Source organism: Microcaecilia unicolor, unplaced genomic scaffold (assembly GCF_901765095.1).
Source record: "Microcaecilia unicolor unplaced genomic scaffold, aMicUni1.1, whole genome shotgun sequence".
In the NCBI taxonomy this organism is placed as follows: domain Eukaryota; kingdom Metazoa; phylum Chordata; class Amphibia; order Gymnophiona; family Siphonopidae; genus Microcaecilia; species Microcaecilia unicolor.
This window is the reverse complement of record NW_021963016.1, coordinates 1-19344: the sequence shown is the minus strand read 5'-3', so window position 1 is coordinate 19344 and position 19344 is coordinate 1. Positions and strand designations below refer to the sequence as shown.

General features: G+C 46.5%; 1 protein-coding gene across 1 annotated transcript in view; it reads left to right on the top strand.

Annotated features, from left to right (window-relative positions):
- LOC115458751 overlaps positions 1-19312 on the top strand; it is a gene marked incomplete at its 3' end in the record, with an annotated part of 102423 nt that extends 83111 nt beyond the window's left edge. Inside the window, exons 11-13 of the mRNA XM_030188564.1 lie at positions 3688-3822; positions 12497-12586; positions 19119-19312. Of these exons, the coding sequence (XP_030044424.1) occupies positions 3688-3822; positions 12497-12586; positions 19119-19312 (419 nt within the window). The remainder of the gene's footprint in view (positions 1-3687; positions 3823-12496; positions 12587-19118) is intronic.
- Between the last annotated feature and the right edge of the window lie 32 nt (positions 19313-19344).

The following is a 19344-nucleotide window of genomic DNA, read 5'->3' as shown; positions in this document are numbered from 1 at the left end:
GGAGCAGTTCCAGCCTTAAAGCCTCAAAAAATGCACCTTGCCCCTCATTAGGAGCATAAACATTAATTAATGTAATTGGTTGGTTATTTACTTTACCTTTAATCGCTATACATCTACCCTGGCTTTCCACATATGTTTGTTCATGAACAAAGGCGACTGTATCTTTTATATAAATTGCCAGCCCTCCCTTTTTCCCCCCTCTGGGATCAGCCTGGAAAAATCCCGTGCCCATATTTTTATATTGTAGTAGTCTTTCATCTTTCTTTTGAATATGAGTTTCTTGCAACATTACAATGTCCCAATGCATTTTATAAATTTCCCTATATATAATACTTCTTTTCTCAGGGGTATTCAAGCCATTCACATTCCATGATCCCACTGTTATCCCACCCCCCTCCCCACCCCCCCCGCCCCTCCCCTCCCCCATTAAGTCCCCTCAACTGGCCTCCAAGCTGAGATGCCAGTTAGATCCCTAAGGAAGTGTCGTTCCGATGGGTTTTCCATCCTCAGTTTATCTTTCATGTCCCCCCTTACCCACCCTCATCCATCTCGTCTAATCCCCTTTTTAATCATAGCCAACAGAAATAGGAAAACATTCAATGTTTCTTAACATAACTTCTCATATAATACAGTGTACATAGTACCAGATTTAGATCCGGGCTATTGCCCTGGAACCAGTAGCTTTTTCAAGTCTCTGCGTCTCTCTCATGCCCTTGATCCTCATATGTTGGGCTCCTTCTAGTGTTGCCTCTGCTTTGCTGGTTCCATCCCCCCGCTCCCTTGGCGGATTTGCCTTTTTGGGAGCTTTGAGGTGTCGCTGTTACTTCTGGCAAGTCCGTACAACCTAGTGCTGCCAATATTTTCCATGCTTCCTCTGTTTGCAGTATTCTCTTTGTTTGGCCACCCACTGATACCAATATGCCGCTGGGATACAGCCATCTATATCGCAGGCCAGCCTTTTGCAGATATTTAGTTATATCTTTAAAGTCCCGCCTTTTTTGTAGAGTTGCTTTCGCCAGATCTTGAAAAATCTGTACCTTTACATTATTCCATTCCACTTCCCCCATAGCGCGTGCTTTCCGCCATATTGCCTCCTTAACTTGAAAATCATGGAAGCACACAATTATGTCTCTGGGGAGTTCACTCCTCTGCGGTCCCAAACTTCTGTGGACTCTATCAATTTTTATTGTGGTCCCTTCCAGCATTTCCTGGGGATCTTTTCCCTGATTCAAAATATAGGCACAGATCTCTTTTACAGTCTTCTCTACATCCTTATATTGAGATTCTTCCGGCAAGCCTTTAATACGTAAATTACTCCGTCTGGAGCGGTTTTCTAAGTCCTCTATTTGCTGCTCTATGTTCAATCTCACTTGTTGTTCCATATTTACTTTCTTTTTTAGCGTTTTTAATTCTCCCGCCATTGCCTCTGTTCGCTCCTCAGTCTCAACTACGCGCTGACCCATCTCTTTTACCTCTTCTCGAAGCTCTGCAACAGCCGACTGTATACTTTTCCTGGTGTTGATCATCTCAGATTTAAGCTCTTGAAACCATCGGATGATTTCGCTCCTTTCCACCTCGGTATCTCCCGCGCTTTGTTCCTCCATATCGTTATCGGGTTCTTCTTCCTCGGTCGGCGCCATTTTAGCTCCGCTCTGAAGTAGGGCCACGCTCACTTTTTTAACAGCCCGCGGCGAATCCGCCGAATACTTGTATTTCGCCAACTTTTTTCTAGCCGCCATACGCTATTATAATCCGTTTCCAGCGATCACGGGATTAATTATCTAGCTTTTATCCTAGGGTAGACACTCTTTTATTGCTATAACCCGCGGAGCTCTACAATCTGGCTACCGACTACATCGGTGACGTCACTTCCTCCCATGAGAGAGATTTTTATTGGATTTGATTTCACCAGAAAACCCAAAGTGTGTAACAGAACAATAAATAAAATGTATTCTCCCTCCCTCCCATCCAACCCATATCCATACAATAATCCCTAATGCCTACAACTCCTCCTTTTCATTCAACTAATGAATGACTCACTATAAAACCATGTTTTGAACAATTTCTTAAATGTTGGATAATACCTCTCAAATCACGATTCTGCTTGGCAGTGTGTTCCTTAACTTAGGACTGAGTACTGCAAACACCCATAAGTAGATGTTCTGTAACTTCACATTGCCTGAAACCAAAAGCAGAGAGTGGGCTTCTTATTCATTAACAGATGTGCAGCTGTACTAGGCCTGCACTGGTTTAATGTGTCTGGTAACCTCCTCTAAATTACAGGCTAGACCAAATTCCATGCAGTTGTCATCCCAGCCCTCCGCTTGCAAAGGGGTAGGGGAAGGCAGCCCAAGTCCCACATGAAAATATTCTGGGGCGAGACTGAGGAAAGAGATCTGAGAAAACAGGGGTTAGAAATACCATTTTTTCCTCAATTCTAAGACACACTTTTTTTTGCCAGTATCGACGTGTGTGGGGAAAGTAGGTGCGGCTTCCATTCAGTGGCATCCTAGAATCGAGGTCCAAAATCTGAAATCATTTGGCCTAATTCCTTATTGTCTCCACATAATCACGGGGGGCCTTGAGACCTTCCCCCCTCCTCCACTGGTACTGGTACCATAGCTATTAAAGGGCTGGTGGGGAACAGAACTGCATGGTACACTCAGACTCATGCTGCCACTTGCAAAATGAAGGGTGCGTTTAAAATTGAGGGTGTCTTAGAGTCTAGGTTTTTTTCCCTCATATGCAAAGGAGGGAGAGTCTTAAAATCAAGGAAATATGGTAAATGCATTTAAATAGTGATTTCCATTTTTTTTTTAAACAGTCACTTCTTATCATTTCATTTGAAGATGTCTGCCACTTACTACCCTGTTTCCCCGAAAGTAAGACATCCCCCGAAAATAAAACCTAGTAGAGGTTTTCCTGAATTGGTAGATATAAGGCTTTCCCCGAAAGTAAGACCTAGCAAATTTTTGTTTGAAAGCAGGGCCGCCGAGAGCTGGACAAGGCCGTCCCCGGGTCGCCCCCCCCACCCAAGGTCGCCGGGCCCCCCCTCCACCCACCCTCCGTCGCTCCCGGAACTAACCTTAAACGCCTCCTTTCACCTTCGCAGCAAGCAGCAGCAGGGCAGACCTCTCCTTCCTTCCGTGCCCTGCCCTCGCGGACGTTATGTCAGGCGAGGGCGGGACACGGAAGGAAGGAGTGGCCTGCCCTGCTGCTGCTTGCTGCGAAGGTGAAAGGAGGCGTTTAAGGTTAGTTCCGGGAGCGACGGAGGGTGGGTGAGCCAACCCCGATCCAACCCCGATGTTGCCTCGAAAAATAAGACAGCCCCTGAAAATAAGACCTAGCGCATTTTGGGGGGCAAAAATTAATATAAGACAGTGTCTTATTTTCGGGGAAACACGGTATTGTTGATGATTCTGAAAAAGAGTAGCGGAATGTGCCAGTCAGTCAACAGTGCTGATACTGTAATGTTTCTTTTGGAGAGACATATGGCTGTGGGTGGATGTTTTGCTATATTGTGCTGTTGTTCCAAATATCAGCAGGTACTAGTTCAGCAAATACTAAATCACCCAAACTACCTGTGGACTTCAGACCCTTACTTCCCACGTCTCCCCAGCCTCTCTTTGACAGTCAATATCTCTGCAAATGCTAGTTGAGTTTAAAGCACCTGTTTGCTGTGACTAGGTTTTCCTGTGCCCTCATCTGAAGTTTTCTTATCCCTGGTGGAACGGCAGAAAGCTCCTTGCACGGAAAGCCCTAGGCACTGGGGAGAAAGGGACATGCTGAGCCGAAGCAGCTGCAGCAGCAGCAGTTTTGGAGGTAAGTTAGAAGCATTTGAGATGCCACAACAGGGATGCTCTGGCTTCTGGCATGGTCACTTTATCTGATATTCCTCAGATCAGGCTCCTGTAATAGTTCTCCAGTACTTGTATGCGTGCTCACACACTGTCAGTAAGCAAATGCACGTCTCTGAGGTCCTGTGGCTTGTGATACAAAGACACCAGGCCAAGATGTATTTCTGTGATCTCCAGAGTCGCTTGTACAGTTCCCTTGCAGTGTTCAAGGAGGCAGTGGCCTGGGGTTTAGAGTGATGATCTGGCAAGCACGAGAGCCCAGTGCATGACCTTCCTCTGATCCTTGTTTTGACTTTAGGCACATACCTTGGAGGGGAATTTTATAGCAGGTCGCCTAGATAGAAAGGGCAAGTAGGCACCTAGTTCTTGCTTATTTTTAAAAAAGACATGCCTGTGTGTCTATAAGACATTAAGGGCTAACTGGCAGAAATTAGGACTCGATTGAAGTTGCAGTGATTTGCACCTGCTCTGGAGCAGATGTAAACGTTAGCATGTAAAACAGACCCTTTTTATAAGCTACACCTGTAAATTGTAAATCTGCCCATGCTTCACACAAACTCTGCCCCCAGAACACAGCTACGTGTGGGTAATGTAAAAGTGCACACCTTCTCTTCAATGCGTGTTCCTTTACATACATATGCTGTGGGGGTGATATTATAGAATCCCTCTTGGGTGCCAAGATAAGTGTAAGGTCCTCTTGGGATTCATTTGTTGGGATGTGATTTTTTTCACTAGCGTTGTGCTTGTGGACGCCGTGTAAATGCCTTCATTTGCAGATTAGTTCTCACCTGATTCTTTCCTGGCACTACGTGGTGTTCTTCTCTTTGTGTATATTGTGCACCTCTCTGTTACTGCCCAAAGGGAAAGCGGCATCTCAAATAAAGTAAATCATAAACCTTGAGGCCCAGCCTGTGTATGCATGGTGTAGTTTATGGCAATGATCCAAGCAAGGACAAACACAGCTTGTCAACTTTTTTTTTTTTTCATATTTTTATTGAAGGTTTTTCAAAACATACAACAGAAAAGAAAACACAAAATCAAACAAACAATATTAACACACCATGGCAAATAAGCATAAATATGAGAGCGTTCCATGACAATACCTATAGGCGAAGGTCAATTAGTGCTATGGGATGCCTGACAAAATAAGTCTAATCGCGCCCAAGTCTTTAAGACAGACTTAGCTCTATGATGTTTATGGGCAAGAAGTGCTTCATATTTTCTTATCACACAAATGTAACTCCACCATTCATTATCATTCACATTATTTTTCCAGTTTGAAACAATTAAGTGCATAGCAACAGCCAACATTATATTGAACAATTTCTTATCTGACTCTAGAAGAGAAATATTAGGAGAAGAGGCTCACAAAATCACAACCTTATAGGAGATTGCGGAAGTCTCAGGCAGGTGAAAAATAAGACACATTTTTGCCCAAATAAGTCGCCAGTATGTTCTGACGTTTTTACAGAAAAAGACCATATGTGCCAATGATCCATCTGTCTCCTGACATGTCAACTTTAATGGAAACAGGACCCAACCTGGCCAAGTTTCGGGAAAATCCTTCGTCAGGGGTCACATAGGTTTCCATAATACATTCACAGATTCAAAACATGTACTGCAGCACCCATGGTGGTTACTGACGTTTGCAATTGGACCAAAGCTTTTTCTATGCAGATGCTGTTGTCTGCATTCTTTTACTTTTGACATTGGACCTCATTTTTCTTTTAAACACAGATATTGCAGTGCATGTTTTGAGTCTGTGAATATATTGTGGAAACCTATGTGACCACTGATGAAGGTTTTTCCAAAACTTTGCCAGGTTGGGTCCTGTTTCCTTTAAAGTTGACATTTGGATAAACTCTTGCTGTGTTTTTCCTTGCTTGCGTCACTGCTGTTTGGTTGTCTGTAGTTTATGGCACACCTGTTAGGTTCAGGCTAAATGTGTGATTTCTACAGAGTATATGTTATTGCTGATCATAAATGTTTTGAAATGTGCTGTGCCCGTATTTATTTATAACATTTTTTTTTTAATTTATAAAGGTCTTTATTTAGCATTGACAAGGTATATTATCCAGTTACACACCAACAAAAGTAGAGCAAAACTTAACATTAATCAGGCTTCAATCTGTCAGCCCCACTTTACAAACCAAATACAGTAGTCATTTTAGTGATCAATGCTGCAAACAAATACCTAATGACCCTTAAATTTTTTAAACCTATATGATTTTTGAAATTTATGTGAGCCCTCCCTAGTTCCTCCCACCCCTCTAAGCCTCCATTCCATTCTTCCCTTCTAAACCCCCGCCCCCTAAGTCCCATCCCACCCTTTCCCACCCCGTATCTCTCCAACATTCAAACAAGATCAAGGCACAAGACATAGTCACTCAACTATTATTTATAACATTTTATACCATTTTTATGCAAAAAAAGAAATCCATTCAAAATGGCAGATACAAATAAAACAATAAAGTCATTAAAATAAAAAAAGTAAAAGCAGTTAAACAGAACTGAAATAATTAAGTAGGACAACCATGAACCTGTATAAATAACAATATTTTAGCCCCTTTTTAAATTTCTTGATTGAAATCTTAGAGATCTCTTTGGAATTTATAAGGTTGAGTTCCTTTAAATATGCAAGTATTGAATTATGGAACAATTTAAATATTATTGACAATAGTTTAAATTGACAGTTCCATATCATCAAGCTGATCAATCCATAGACTGGTTGTGTCCATCTACCAGCAGGTGGAGATAGAGAGCAAACTTTTGCCTCCCTATATGTGGTCATGTGCTGCCGGAAACTCCTCAGTATGTTCTCTATCTCAGCAGGTGGTGGTCACACACAGCAGCAGCTCTGGCTAGGCCTCCAAGCCTAATTCTTAGGTTTTGTTGAGTGCCTGGGGTTGAGGGCTCTTTTGAGCAAGTGCAAACCTGGTGGTGCCAGGTCCCTCCTTTTCTCCCCCCTCCCGCTGGCTCCGTTTAAAAAAAAAAAAAAAGTTTTAAACGTCCTTAAAGGCGTTTATTTCGACGTTTATTTAAACGTTCATTGCAGCTACTCACTGGGACACCAGTTCGTTACAGCTCGGAGCGGACAGCAGGTAATTTTTACCTTTTTATAGCGGGCAGGGGGTTCCCCGATTCTTCTCCTCGTGGCATATGGCGTCGGAGGGCGAGGGCGCAAAGGGTCGCTCCCCGGATCGCTTGAGCGCTTCTAGAGGGGATGCGGGGGGCTTACAGCCTGATTCGCCCTTTTTGGGTGACAGTTTCGTGACCGATGAATGTCCCGGTCCTTCCTCCGGCGTGGCGGTTTTTCCGCCATAAACGCCCATCCCCCGCTCCTCGCCTCCGCCATCTTGGCCGGCCACGCGGCTCGGACGGCTTCTTCGTGGGCCGCCCTTGAGGTTGGAGACATTAATGCCATGAACGCCCTTAATTTGGGCGACGGCACAAAAGCGGCTAAAGTTAAGCGCCATTCTTCCTGCGCGGCTCCTTCGCGGAGTGTCGCGCCGGACGCCATTTTGGATGCGCAGCATGTCTCTCCCCCGCTCTTGCGAGCGCCGGTTGAGGGTGCGTCTAGGGCTGTTGCCCAGGCTGCGGAAGTGCACAGTCTGGGGGGTTTCTCCCCCGAGTTTGTTTTGCTGCTGCATCAGGCTTTCCTCATGCAAACGCTGCCCCTGCTCCCTCGTCTGGTAAAGAGGTTGAGGTTCCCAGAGGTAAACGCCCTCGGGTTGATTCCCAGGCCTTGGAGGACTTTGTCTCCTCCGATGTAGATGAGGGCAGCGTGTCTGAGGTCTCCCAACGGTCCTTTGCGGATTCCTTGGAGGAGACGGATCCCCGCTCGGATGGAGCGGATGACCCCTCTGCAGCGCGGCTTTTTAGCCCAGAGGATTTGCCCAACCTGTTGCTACAGGCCATGGACACTTTGAAGATTTCCTCTCCGGAGGACGTCTCTCCCTCAGCCCCTGTTGGCTCTGCCATTATGCTGGGTACGAAGCGCCCGCCTAGAACCTTCCACGTGCATGATGCCATGCACACCTTAATTTCGGCTCAATGGGATGTCCCGGAAGCGAGCCTTAAAGTGGCTAGGGCTATGTCCCGCCTCTATCCTTTGGCTGTGAGTGAACGTGAGGCCTATCTGTGGCCTACCGTGGATTCTTTAATCACTGCGGTGACTAAGAAAACGGCGTTGCCGGTGGAAGGTGGCACGGCCCTAAAGGACGCCCAAGACAGAAGATTGGAGGCGGCCTTAAGGTCGTCCTTTGAGGCGGCTGCTTTAAGTTTGCAGGCCTCAGTTTGCGGCTCCTATGTGGCCAGGGCGTGCCTGACTATGGTGCAGCGGGCTTCCCCCTCGGATCATTCCTTGAGGGCTGATTGGCCGGCCCTGGAATCGGGCTTAGCCTATTTGGCAGACTTGCTGTATGATGTCTTGAGGGCCTCAGCGAAAGGCATGGCTCAGACAATCTCTGCGCGGCGGTGGCTTTGGCTGAAACATTGGTCTGCTGACCACGCCTCTAAATCCCGCCTGGCTAGATTGCCTTTTAAAGGCAAGCTGCTCTTTGGGGTCGAGCTGGACAAAATCGTGACCGATCTCGGCACGTCTAAGGGCAAGAAGTTACCAGAGGTCAGGGCTCGGGCTAGTACTCGTCCCGGTACCTCCAGAGGACGGTTGCAGGAAGCCCGTCGGTACCCGCCCGGGCAAGTCGGGTTCCTCTGCCCCCTCTTCCTTCAAGAGGAATTTCTCCCCCAAGCAGCATTCCTTTCGCAGAGACCGCCGTCCCGGAGGTGCTCACTCCGGTCCTCCCCCAGGGTCTCGTACCCAATGACGGGGCCTTGGTCCACTCCCCAGTGCAGATTGGAGGACGGCTGTCCTCGTTTCTGGGCGAGTGGACCACCATAACTTCAGACGCGTGGGTGCTGGAAGTCATCAGAGACGGCTACAAGCTAGAGTTCTGCCGACCCTTAAAAGACGGGTTTGTACTCTCTCCCTGCAAGTCTCCGGTCAAAGCTGTGGCAGTGCAGCAGACCTTGGACAATCTGATCCGCCTGGGCGCGGTCGTTCCTGTGCCAGAAAGTCAGCTTGGCAAGGGACGTTACTCCATTTACTTTGTGGTACCAAAGAAAGGAGGTTCTGTCCGACCTATCCTCGACCTCAAAGGGGTCAATCGGGCCTTGAAAGTACGGCACTTTCGCATGGAGACTCTCCGCTCTGTTATAGCGGCAGTGAAGGCAGGAGAGTTCTTGGCTTCCTTGGACATCAAGGAAGCGTACCTGCATATTCCCATCTGGCCGCCTCATCAACGCTTTCTGCGTTTTGCAGTCCTGGGACGACACTTCCAGTTCAGAGCCCTCCCATTCGGGTTGGCTACTGCTCCGCGGACCTTTTCCAAAGTAATGGTGGTCATCGCGGCCTTCCTACGAAAGGAAGGGGTACAAGTCCATCCTTATCTGGACGACTGGTTGATCCGAGCCCCCTCTTATGCAGAGTGCGGCAAAGCTGTGGACCGGGTAGTTGCTCTTTTGAGCTCCCTGGGATGGATCATCAACTGGGAGAAGAGCCAGCTGCACCCGACTCAGTCCCTGGAGTACCTGGGAGTTCGATTCGACACCCAAGTGGGCAGAGTGTTCCTGCCAGACAATCGGATTGTCAAACTTCAGGCTCAGGTGGACCAGTTCCTGGTAGCCTCTCCTCTTCGGGCTTGGGACTATGTGCAGCTGTTGGGCTCTATGACGGCCACGATGGAAGTAGTGCCCTGGGCCAGGGCTCATATGAGACCACTTCAACACTCTTTGCTGCAGCGCTGGACTCCGATGTCGGAGGATTATGCTGTGCGACTTCCCTTGGACCCAGCAGTGCGCAAGGCGCTGAGCTGGTGGATGCAGACAGACAAGTTGTCTGCGGGAATGCCTCTGGTGACCCCAGAGTGGATTGTCGTCACGACGGACGCCTCTTTGTCGGGCTGGGGAGCCCACTGCTTGGGAAGGACAGCGCAGGGGCTCTGGTCTCCTGCAGAGGCAAAGTGGTCTATCAACCTCCTGGAACTCAGAGCCATTCGGTTGGCGCTTTTGGAGTTCATCCCGGTACTGGTGTTGAAGCCTGTACGGGTCCTGTCGGACAATGCCACGGCTGTGGCCTATGTCAACCGCCAGGGAGGTACCAAGAGCGCCCCTCTAGCCAAGGAGGCTATGAATCTTTGCCAGTGGGCGGAGGCGAACCTGGAGCAGCTTTCAGCGGCCCACATTGCCGGAGTCATGAATGTCAAGGCGGACTTTCTCAGTCGCCATACCTTGGAGCCCGGAGAGTGGCAGCTATCTGCTCAGGCGTTCTTGGACATCACGAAGCGCTGGGGCCAGCCGAGCCTAGATCTGATGGCGTCATCGGCCAATTGCCAAGTGCCGCGCTTCTTCAGCAGAGGACGGGACCCTCGATCCCTGGGAGTAGATGCTCTTCTCCAACAGTGGCCGACACAAGAGCTCCTCTATGTGTTCCCGCCCTGGCCCATGTTGGGCAGGGTGCTAGACCGGGTGGCAAAGCATCCCGGCAGGGTAATCCTGGTGGGTCCGGATTGGCCCAGACGTCCCTGGTATGCGGACTTGATCAGGCTCTCAGTCAACGATCCTCTGCGGCTGCCAGTGGAGCAGGGCCTGTTACATCAGGGTCCCGTGGTGATGGAGGATCCCTCCCCCTTTGGGCTTACGGCCTGGCTATTGAGCGGCAGCGTCTGAGGAAGAAGGGCTTCTCAGACAAGGTCATCGCCACTATGCTGAGAGCGAGGAAGCGCTCTACTTCTACTGCTTACGCCAGGGTTTGGCGTATCTTTGCAGCGTGGTGTGAAGCAGGCTCACTTTCTCCCTTCACTGCTCCAATTTCTTCAGTGTTGGCGTTCCTGCAAGAAGGTCTGGAGAAAGGCCTGTCGCTCAGTTCCCTTAAAGTCCAGGTAGCGGCTCTGGCTTGCTTCAGGGGCCGCCTGAAGGGTGCTTCCCTGGCTTCACAGCCAGATGTGGTGCGCTTTCTCAAGGGAGTTAATCACCTGCGCCCTCCTCTGCACTCAGTGGTGCCTGCGTGGAATCTCAACCTGGTGCTAAGAGCATTGCAGAAGCCGCCTTTTGAAACCTTGTCGAGGGCATCTCTGAAAGACCTGACGTTGAAAGCAGTCTTTTTGGTGGCTATCACTTCAGCCAGAAGAGTTTCCGAGCTCCAGGCGCTCTCTTGTCGAGAGCCTTTTCTGCAGTTCACTGAGGCAGGAGTGACTATTCGCACAGTGCCTTCCTTTCTGCCCAAGATTGTTTCTCGCTTCCATGTGAATCAGCAGCTCTGTCTCCCTTCCTTTCGTAGGGAGGACTACCCAGAGGAGTACTCTGCTCTTAAATATCTGGATGTGAGACGAGTCATCATCAGATACTTGGAAGTGACCAATGATTTCCGGAAATCGGATCATCTCTTTGTCCTGTTTGCAGGCCCTCGTAAGGGTCTGCAGGCTGCTAAGCCTACAGTGGCAAGATGGGTCAAGGAAGCTATTGCAGCGGCTTGTGTGGCCGCGGGGAAGGTGCCGCCTATCCAGCTGAAGGCTCACTCCACGAGAGCTCAGGCGGCCTCGATGGCAGAGGCCGGATCCGTCTCCTTGGAAGAGATATGCAAGGCGGCAACTTGGGCTTCGGTTCATACATTCTCCAAGCATTACCGTTTGACTGTGGCTGCACGGGCGGAGGCCCGGTTTGGAGCTTCAGTGTTGAGGTCAGGGATTTCTATGTCCCGCCCTGGGTGAGTACTGCTTCGGTACATCCCACCAGTCTATGGATTGATCAGCTTGATGATATGGAAGGTAAAATTATGTATAATCATACCTGATAATTTTCTTTCCATTAATCATAGCTGATCAATCCATAGCCCCTCCCAGATATCTGTACTGTTTTTATTCTGGTTGCATTTCAGGTTCAAGTTTAGTCTTCAGTTACTTCAGAAAGACTTCGTGTTCAAGTTCTTCCTTCACTTGGATTCTTCAAGAGTTGAGACGAGTTTGTGTTACAGTGAGCTGCTGCATTCCTCTCCCCTCCGTTTTACAGGGCTGGATTGAGATTTAAATTCTGCCGGCACTCCCTCCCGCTTCGTGCGGCTGTAGGGCAGCTTTGTACCCCTCCCGCTTCGGCGGTGTTAGGGTCAGTCAGCTCCTCCCGCGGTTGCGGTTGCAGGATAAGCCAGATCCCCCCGCATCGGCGGGTGTGGTGTCCCTCCCCCGCTCGGCGTGGATGAGCTGGACGGATTCCCCTCCCCCACTTGTGTGGGGATGAGCTGGGTTACTTCCCCTCCCCCGTTTCGGCGGTGGTGAGCTGGGCAGAGTGTCCCTTTGTGGGTGTAATTCTCTAAGTGCTGAGTCCTGCGGATGGAGCTTTGATATCGACATACTGAGGAGTTTCCGGCAGCACATGACCACATATAGGGAGGCAAAAGTTTGCTCTCTATCTCCACCTGCTGGTAGATGGACACAACCAGTCTATGGATTGATCAGCTATGATTAATGGAAAGAAAATTATCAGGTATGATTATACATAATTTTACCTTCTCTTTCATTGGGAGCCAGTGAGAAATGTGAATGAATAAATAGATCCTTACTGAATGTCCTGTATCTTCCTTGCTCCAGAGAAAGACTGGGAGCTGCCAGCAAGAGACCTGGGCAAGGCTGATCACTGCTGCGTTGAGCAGACTGATGAGAAGTTTGCTCTGTGTCACGGTAAGCACTCATTTTACCATCGTTTACAGACAGTTCAAAACACTGCCAAAACACTGCAGTTAGATTGATTTATTCTTTACATAAATATGACAACATTTCTAAATTTTATGTGGATTTCCGTTGAGCTTTGTCCCTGTCCCTGCGAGCTCTAACCCCCATCGACACAAGCCTCAAACAGTTATTTAGTATAGTGCCAGAGATATAGAAAGATACATTTACTCCTCTACTGTTTAAAATATAAAGATTCTAACAAATATCTCATTCAAAATTGGGTCCGGTAATTGGTACTATTGAAGCAGAGATCTTCGTATTATTTTAGAGTTTTCTACTGCTCAGATATATAGAAAAACAGTATCTTAAACATTCTCATATTCTCATGTTTTTCAAAAGTTTTTCAGAGGCAACCTCAGCGGCGCTCATTACCAAAAACTTAGATTTGGCAATGTAACTGGCGCCCACTTCTTCATTGGTTTAGCCAATTTCTTTACTTTTCAATTTCAAACTTTTTTATATTTTTATCCAGATTTAGTTACTTATCTTTAATGATCAGACCAAAGGGTTCAGCTGCCCGACATGCATGTTTCGCTCTATATCGAGCTGTGTCAAGGGCTATCCCCTAGAATAGAAAACCCAATATATTAGTATATTTTCCTAGCAATTGGAAAACCCTCCTTCATAAGTTTTCAAAATCTAGGTTATTTAAAGTTATACATATCAGAAAATCTTACCTACAGTCTATCCCAGCGTCAGCTCTACTTTATTATCCTGGGTTTACCCCTTCTTAAAATGGCGCCGGCGTTCTCAACTCTTACTTAAATATTTAAATTAACTCTGACATCATGGGTCCTCCCCCGGGCTCTATTGGACGTCTAAAAGTGAGAATGTCACTAGTCTAACCAATCAGTGACATCCATTCTAAAATATAAAGATGGCACATGCCAAGGATGGTGTTAGGGGAGTGCGACTAGGGTAACTGCCCTTGGCCTGACCAGAGAAATCCCCAAGCCTGATGAAAGTTGAAGAAAGTGTAGCCTGGTAGTGGGCTTTGGGGTCCCCTCCCAAATTTCTGCCTTGGGCCCCAGCCATGTCTAACACTAGCTCTGGCAAGACGTACATTTCAAATCTGTCATACTTTAATCACAAAATGGAAAATAAAATTATTTTCGCTACCGTTTGTTGTCTGGTCCATTGTATTTTATAAATCACGTTGGTCTCAGGCTCTGGTTTCTGCTTCTCTCCATCTTCTCTTAACTCGCTCATCAGGCTCTCCTGTCCATTTGACTTCTCTTCTCTCTCCATGTTCACCACCCATCTTCCATTTCTGTGTCCCTGTACTTCCCTGTCCAGTATCTCCCCTGTTCTCAGACCCCCAACATCCATCATCACCTCGCTATCTTCCTTATTCTCTCTCCCTGTGTTAAACAACGTTCTACTTAGATTGTGAGCCCATTAGGGGCAGTGCAAGTACCTGTACAATTGTATGTAAACCACCTCGACTCATGCTCGAAAGAGGTGGTATATCAAATTAATAAACAATTTTAAAAAATTATACTTGCCTACTTCTGCATCCTGCCCAGTGTATGTCCATTCTCTGCTCAGAACATGACCTTTATATGCACATATTTCTATATATCATGTCTTATATAAACACATATTACTCATCTATGAAATAGCACCAGATGTACGAACCTTGATATATGTGTGTGGGCATGTCATTTTTACACATGTATGTGGCACATAAGCTTTAGAAAACCATTTAGCTAGGTAAATAGGCATTTACCGTACTCAGTAAAATGGCCTTTTTCAAAAGCTTGACCTTTTTTGTTTTTGCTAAAAGTGCACACGGGCTTCTACTGCATATCTCTGATTATCCATACCTAGAGTAGAGTGAGACAGGTATTATAGTACGTGTAGGATTGCTTTTCAAATCTACATTGCTTATTTGCAGAAAACGTTTGACCACAAAAACTAGAGAGGCAAAACCATGGACAACTTGGGTAGTTTCCTTTTGAAAATGAACTACCACCTCTACAAGAACAAAGTGCAAATGAACTTTGCAGCATTATCGCTAATGAAAAGTGCTCCCAGTGTAGCCAAATGAATGTGTGAGACCCCTGGATATTTTACCTCTGTTCCCATATCACCCTGAAATATGTAATGCAGTTTTCTCCAAGGACAAAGCAGGCTTCTATATTCTCACAAGTGGGTGACGCCGATCTGTGTTGCCCGGTTCAGTATTTACCAAATCTAAATGAGAGCTTTGTGGAACACGAGCCGCGCTCCACTGCGTATATACAAGTGCCTTCCTGCCCGTCGTATGAACGCGGTCTCCTCAGTTCTTCTTTTTCCATATGGGAAGAAGGTGTTTTTCTTGCCCCTCTCCTCATTCACTCGGTCTAAAGAGCTAATTTTTTTGTGCCTTCCAGCTATTTGTTTTGATAATTGAGCTCCTCCTGTTGGAACTTATTTTACCTTTCCTTTATTTTCTTTAGATTTGTTTTGCCCGCTTTTAAGTTGTATTGTTTTTCCGTTGTCATCGGACTACTTTTAGGCCCTGACTTTGTCCGGGACTTTCCCTTTTTTTTTTTTGCCATTCCTCGCCCCTTTTTCAGGCACCATTGCATCATTTAATTTAGCCAACAAAGTTTTTCCCTTCCATGTCCACGAAGATTCCCAGTGGCTGCAAGCGCTGTACCGGGTGCAATTAGGCAATATCAGGGTAGGACACCCATTCTTGGTGTCTTGGGCCCGACCATAGCCCTGCTAACTGTGTTCTCTGTCTTCGCATGAGGAAGAGGACCCAGCTTTTCCGAGAGGCTCAACAAGAGTATTTTTGGAGCCAAGCCCAGTTCCTCGACCAACAATCGAGGTCAGAGGCGTCGGCATCAGCGTCAAGCATCAGTTAGCATGGCTACTACTAGACCCGTAGACACTGGGAGCAGTGAGGCATTGAATGGGTCTCCACCTGTCTCGAGGCCTCATGCTGTGCAGGGCCCCTGGGACCACCCCAATCATGAGGTGACGCTCCTTGGATTCTGCACCAAGGAGCCTTGGTGACGCACTTTGGGTGAAGGCCAAGAAGCATCGTCATTGGTCACTCTCGATATATGGTGCCAGGAGCTCCGGGACGTTCAAGGGTTCGGCACTCGAGAAGTGGTGGCTCCTGGAGGACTGCTCCCTCTCCATACAGGAGGTACTGATACACCTATCTCCTAGCAGCCAAGATCCAGCTCCCACGTGGACCCCAGCGGTTCTGCAACCTGCGCTTCAGCCAGCACCCCAGCTTTTCCCGGTTTTGGCCCTCGATGAGTGCATCCAGGCCTTGCTCCCTGAGCTGCTGGATAGCCACATGCAACAGTGTGCATCGGTATCGAGGGTGCTTGCGCCTACCTTGCTTCCTGTTGTGGCCTCCCTTGGCCCTCAGCCTTTGGTGCACCCTACGATGGTGGTGCTGCCTGCCACCCAAACTGGCACGCCGATGGGAGGAAGCTTTGCCGGAGTTGGATTCTCGACACCACTCTCGAGGACATGGTTCCTTGGTACCGAGTCAGATTCGCTCTCGACAATCTCATTGAGAGATACGGTCTTGACACCGAAGAAGAGCGCTTATGGGTTTCAAAGGAGGATCCCAGGTACTTTTCCTCAGACGAGTCTTATAAAATTCCCTTGCAACAGCGAGGACATAGCATAGATTAACCTGAAACTATATACAATTTGAATGAGAGTGCAGCCTGGAACAGAATAAAATGGGCCTAGGAGGGTGGCGTTGGATTCTAGACCCCAAACAGATTCTGCAATACTGTCTGCCCAAATCGACTGTCGTGTTGGGTATCCTGCTGAAGGCAGTAGTGTAATGTGAATGTGTGGACAGAAGACCACGTCACAGCTTTGCAAATTTTTTCAATGGAGGCTAGCCTCAAGTGGGCTACTGAAGCGGCCGTGGCTCTGACATTATGAGCCGTGACATGACCCTCCAAGGCCAGCTCAGCCAGGGCATAAGTGAAGGAAATGCATTCTGCCAGCCAAATAGAAATGGTGTGTTTCCTGATGGCGACCCCCATCCTGTTGGGATCAAAAGAAAAAAGCTGGGTGGGCTGTCTGCGGGGCCTTGTCTGCTCCATGTAGTAGGCCAATGCTCTTTTGCAATCCAAGGTGTGCAAGCTGCTTTCGCCAGGATGGGAATGTTGGCAAGACAATTGACTGGTTCAGGTGGAACTCCTTTTGTAAGGAACTTAGGGCAAGTGCAGAGGACTACTCTGTTGTGATGAAACTTAGTGTAACCCATATAGGGTTAAATTATTTTACCTGGGATGCCTCTGAGGGTGAGCTCCGGGGTGGGGAACCCAGCGTGGAACAGAGTAAGAAGGGGGAAGTGCTCCGGTGCACTTCTCCGGTGTTTTTTATTTTCTAAATGTGTTGGCGGGCGTGCTGTTGGGTGGCACGCGCTGAGGGGAAGCCACGAGGAGGGAGAGAAGCAGCTGATGGCACGAGCCAGATGCTGGCTTGTGCCAGGGAGTGCAGCAGGCGCGTGCAGAAGAAAACTTAAAAATAAACACAGTTAAATGCTAAATGAGGTAAGGAAAATGTATTCAAATATGTGTAAAGTGCTGTATATTGCTGAAAATGTCATAATTTAATGTAAAGTGTATGTTTATAGGGGATTGCAAAGTGTTAGGTTAGTGCAGGGGCTCATGCTGGGCTTGTGCCATATATGACATACTCAAGTTCTAAACGGCTTGTGTGGCAGTTGGGAGGTAAGCTAAAGGCTGTGCAGACCTGTAAAAGTGGTCTCTGCGCAGTTCAGCCAAGAAATACATTTAAATTGAGTTTTGAGAGGTTTGGGTAATCAATTAAAAATATTGGTGTGTGTCTACAGTGGGAAAACTTAATTTTAAAAGCCGCTCGCGTGTTGTCAGGAGGCTTTAGGCAAGTGGTTTTGGTTTGGATGGGAAAGCTGTTGCCTGAATCTTAATTTAACTTCATATGTTAGAAATGTCTTTGATAAATAAAATATTTGGGCGCAGTACCAGTCTGGCTCACTAATAGAAGTGAACTTGTAAGGAACTGGTGTGAGTTTCAAAATACTTCTGGGAGGGGTTATCTGCCTTGTGACAAGGTTTAACTAAATAATCACCCCAGTAATTGTGAGCTTCATCAATTTAAGGAAGAGGGGAAAAAATCTCATGATTATAATACCCCTGTCTCTGAAAGAGCGGTGACCTGCTGCAGAGAAAGAAAAAAAATCAACACATAGGATTTAATAATCCTAGTGCTTATATTAAATTGTGATACATTTTTGGGGATTTATTGGTTTGGGAGGGTTTAGATAGGGATGTTCAATCATATTTTATTTTACCTGGGAATAGCTAGATAGGGAAAGGAATAATTATAATGAGCCACTGCATATTAATATGAGTGGACTGGATAGAAAAGGTTTAAGGTTTTTCTTCTTAAGTTAGTTACAGCTTAGAGTAGTAGGTCCTTCGGAGGAGTTCCAGTTCCTGCCTGCAGTATACCCGCTATCATCTTGAAAAGAAAAACAGCACGGTACCGGTACCCAACAATAAAAGAGAGAGAGATTCATACAAAAGTGCTGGAGAGGAGTATCCTTTAATATATCAGCCAGAATCAACCTGGCCCTGTTTAAAAACATTGACTTATAATACTTACCTTATTTTTCCTTGAAGAAGTTCCTGCAAAAGAAAACACAAAACAAAGAATCAGCTCTTACAGTTGTTGAGAATTTAAGAAATACTGTACTGTTGTGTTATATATATTAGAGAAGAAAATTTTGTTAGATTAGTAAAATATACTTATCTAATTTGTCTTTGCGATTTGGAGATGTGAGCCATGATATACCTATAAGAAGAAAAGGGAGAAAAAACACAAACTATACTTACCTGCTTGATGGATGAGGGACCTGAAAAAGAAATAATAATAAAGAATCAATTCTTATAGAAGAGGGGAATGTTTAGACAAAACTTTAAGATTAAATGAATATTTAGTTAATGAATTTTGCTAAGATCAAATTATACTTATCTGATAAAACGTAGGAGAAGTTGATCTGTTGGATTGTTGATGTACTAAAAAAAAAAAAATATTGAATTTGTTAAACGGATCTGAACTTTACACATACTCATCATATAAATAAAAATAATAAGTTATTGAATTATCAATGTAAATGTCATTTGTTTCCTGAGTTACATTAAAATATATAACCAATTTAGTTTCATTCCTCTCCCCGTTTTAGAAACAGGGAGACGTGGCTAGTGTTAATGTCTGTACCTTAACCCTGTCCGATACACGATATTTTGCCCGAGGTATTCTAAGGGTATTGTAGGGTAAAGTATCGTGCCCAGGGTGAGGTCACAGATACATTTATGGCGTCACGGTGACAGGATTTATTGTTTATTAAAGAACTTTGGTGTGGGGAATAGAATTGTTTAAGTGAGAGATAAGAATTTGAATACAATTTTGAGGTGACTACTGTTTTGAAATTTTATCTGCAAAAATTTGAAGCCTTGTTTTTTAGCCACGACCCAGTCTCCGGTGAATATGGAGGATATGAGAAGTGAGTTGGAGGAACTGAAACAGACGGTAAAAGCTCTGAGAGATGCACGCCAGGCGCCTGTAGTGACGAACACCATTGTTCTGAGGAAGGACAAAGAGATCCCGGATTTCTTTGGATTTCCTAGGAATGCTGGGGACCTGTCTGTGGAGGAATGGGTAGAAAGTACCAAGTCGGCGGTGAAGATTTT